The 2,905-nt window shown below is 36.9% G+C and overlaps 2 protein-coding genes across 3 annotated transcripts in view; one reads left to right on the top strand and one right to left on the bottom strand.

Annotated features, from left to right (window-relative positions):
- LOC118745713 overlaps positions 1 to 2,905 on the top strand; it is a 337,897-nt gene that overhangs the window by 3,208 nt on the left and 331,784 nt on the right. The gene's annotated exons all lie outside the window — the stretch shown is intronic.
- The window catches only part of LOC118745712 (plexin-B), a gene marked incomplete at its 3' end in the record, with an annotated part of 9,092 nt that continues 6,739 nt past the window's right edge, over positions 553 to 2,905 (bottom strand). For both annotated transcript variants that reach the window (XM_036479324.1, XM_036479325.1), the window contains 3 exon segments: positions 553 to 735; positions 791 to 1,368; positions 1,462 to 2,159. In XM_036479324.1, the coding sequence (XP_036335217.1) occupies positions 553 to 735; positions 791 to 1,368; positions 1,462 to 2,159 (1,459 nt within the window).

Below are 2,905 nucleotides of genomic sequence, written 5' to 3'. Positions count from 1 at the left end.
ATCGCCGAAACAACAGCCCTTGGTCGGGTGAAACCCGAGTCATTCCGTGCGTATTTGTATTTCCCTGCGCCTGAGGAAAAATCACCACGCCCAGTTCCTCGATAATTGAATGCGAACTGAAGCGAACTCACTAAAGACTGATTTTTACAATAGCTTCATTAAAAAATTCTACTACAAAAATTTGGAAAACGGTCGTGGCACCAACCACTTAGTATGGGATATGTGTTTCTCACTACCCGCTTTAGAATCTCTACCAAATTCAGTGCAGTAATTGCCATCGGTAGTATTAACATGTTTGAAATCGAACAAATAGCACTTATATAGTTCAGCCTATGAGGTCGTTTGCGCAATGGAATACTGGCGCAGAAACAGGAGTTGAGGAATAAGACCAAAATTGGAATATAACTGGCGGGTACCATTTAATAGTATTTTTGAAAAGGCCAAAAATTCAGTAACAAGCAACTTTGATCAAAAATCAAAATCACGTATACTTATCACATAACGGCAGAAAAGCTAGTGAAGCGATATTGAAACGGTTACTTTTTAACTTACCTCATCTCTGTACTTAGTAACGTATATGTAGAGCTCTTTCAATGCCGCTATGGTGTCAAATTCGTCACTCTGCTGAACTGACAATTGCTGCATGGCCGTATTCATTTCCTGGTCACTTATCTGTGGCAAACGCGCGACTTCGCGGTAAAACTGTTTAACCATTTTACGGTATTGGGGAATGTCCTTTAAATAAAGTGATGATCATCAACAAATAGTTTATCTTACTTCTGAAACAAACCTTTGCAAACAACAGCTTGTTCGATGGAGAATCTTTACCCAAGCGGTGTTCGGATGTGGAACATGCATCCATAAAAGTTTGCGCTATGACACTTAAACATGAATCCAATGTGACCGTCTTATTTATATCAAAAATGAAGTCCGGATTTTTTATAAAATTCACCCAAAATCGCAAAGGCAAACTGTTGGATTTCCAAGCATGAAGAATTTCCATATCAGCAACCTCGTTCCTGCGTGCTGCCTCGTCCAGTAGATCGAATAACCATTTAACAGCCGGTGGTAATTCTTCGTTCACTGTTAGTATTGTAGCAAAAAAATCATCAACAAATTTTTGTATTGTCCCTTTCGCTGCCAACAATCTTGTTAAATAAACTTCAGGTATAGTCTTGTTTACACGCTCACTAGTAGCACTACAAGCAGAAGTAGTAACGTTACTCCCAGAAATTACAGCATTTTTTATATTCATATAATGATCGGGTACTACTGCTTTAACCAGATGATAAACTCTCGGCTGTTGCAGCCCGCTTTCGATGTCGTTATTAATAATAATATGAGATTGTGAATTGTTTATGTAGTAAACTAAAAAAAAAAAAACATAATAGTAATATATCTACATAATACATAAATATAATAATATCTTAATCTTCTCAGGAGTTTTAATGATTGGCTTACAATTATGATACGGCGGTTGTTGCTTGCTGTAATGCATGTTATAGCCATCACCTTGGCGTGCTATTAACGACATTACAGCTGATTCTTTAACACCGTAATGGGCTAGTGTATTGAGACGTTTCCATCCATTTATCGTTTTTGTAGTTAGATCTTCATCTTGCAAGGTAAGATGGCCGCCACGACCATGACGCCATTCCAAATCTACTTCGTGCACTGACGGTCGACAAGAAAATGGTGTATTTTTAAAAAGGGCATCTAATATTTTTGATTTCACTTGCGAAATAGTATCCCAATCAAGTACTTTGCATTGCACCTTTTCGTCAAGATCATCCTGAACAATATGTAAGACTACAACTGAATGTGGAATTTGCTCGTGCAAGAGACGCTCCTCTGAAAGTGAGTATCGAGCCTCGTGCGTTACAGCATCTACAAGACCTTTTCCAATTTGATGCTTAATTGCTTTAAAAAGTAAAAATAGACTCGAACCAGCATATTCCTTTAGGTAATCATACATGCAAATGGCCATGTAATTTGTAAGCATTTTTTCTACAACACTTTCTGTGCGCCGTAACATTAAATGTGGATGCTTCCCCACAACTGACTTATCTACTAAACGTAACAGTAAGCATTTTAAAATCTCTGTTGCGTATTCCATTTTGTTCATTAAAACTATCATCAAAAGGGAAGCCACATTAACTCTGCGAAGCATAAGTAATAGTTGAAATGGTTAATACAAGGGTCTTGCGCATTACATATTATACGTTTAAATGGGTAGAGTAAAAAGTCATTGCGTATGAATGTAACGATGGCATTAGTAAAGTTTGGAAGCGTAAGAATCATTCACACATAAGTGTGTGATATTTCATTAAATTTTTGGCCGTTTAAGATTCATTCTCAAAAATAAAGTTATTTGGTTGAAATTTTACAAAAAGTTTAGGATGTGCAGTTTCTTCGTATTCCGCGCATTCATAAAGTTCATTTGAAGATGCGTGTAGATATAGCGAAATGCTACTGAAAACAATAATTTTTGAAAAGAATAATAATTGCTAGTGAAAAGTGGATCCTTTAGAACAAGGGTGGCCATTTCATTTTTCTCTTCTGCTTTCACACGTACACGAGAAAAACTGCGCTGCTCTCACACATATATGCGCATACTCTATGAATCAGTGAAACCAACGATTATGGTTTTACTGCGATCGTGCTCAATCGATGAGAGACTTTCAAGCCATCAAGTCCCTGCAAGACACGGTAAAAGTGTTTAATATGGAAGGGAGGGCACAATGTTTGGTGTGTCATGGTTCATGAAGAAATCGCACGGGTGACACACTTTTTCGTTAAGCGCCTGTATAGCGCCATTTTCCCTTATTATCAAATATTGTATTAATAAATTATTTCGTACATATGCACATAAATAAAAAGATGAATTTAAAATAATGAGGTTATT

Source organism: Rhagoletis pomonella, unplaced genomic scaffold, assembly GCF_013731165.1.
Source record: "Rhagoletis pomonella isolate Grant_MI unplaced genomic scaffold, Rhpom_1.0 Rhpom_scaffold_00009, whole genome shotgun sequence".
In the NCBI taxonomy this organism is placed as follows: domain Eukaryota; kingdom Metazoa; phylum Arthropoda; class Insecta; order Diptera; family Tephritidae; genus Rhagoletis; species Rhagoletis pomonella.
Note: the sequence above shows the minus strand (reverse complement) of the source record. Positions and strands in the feature narration are given on the sequence as shown.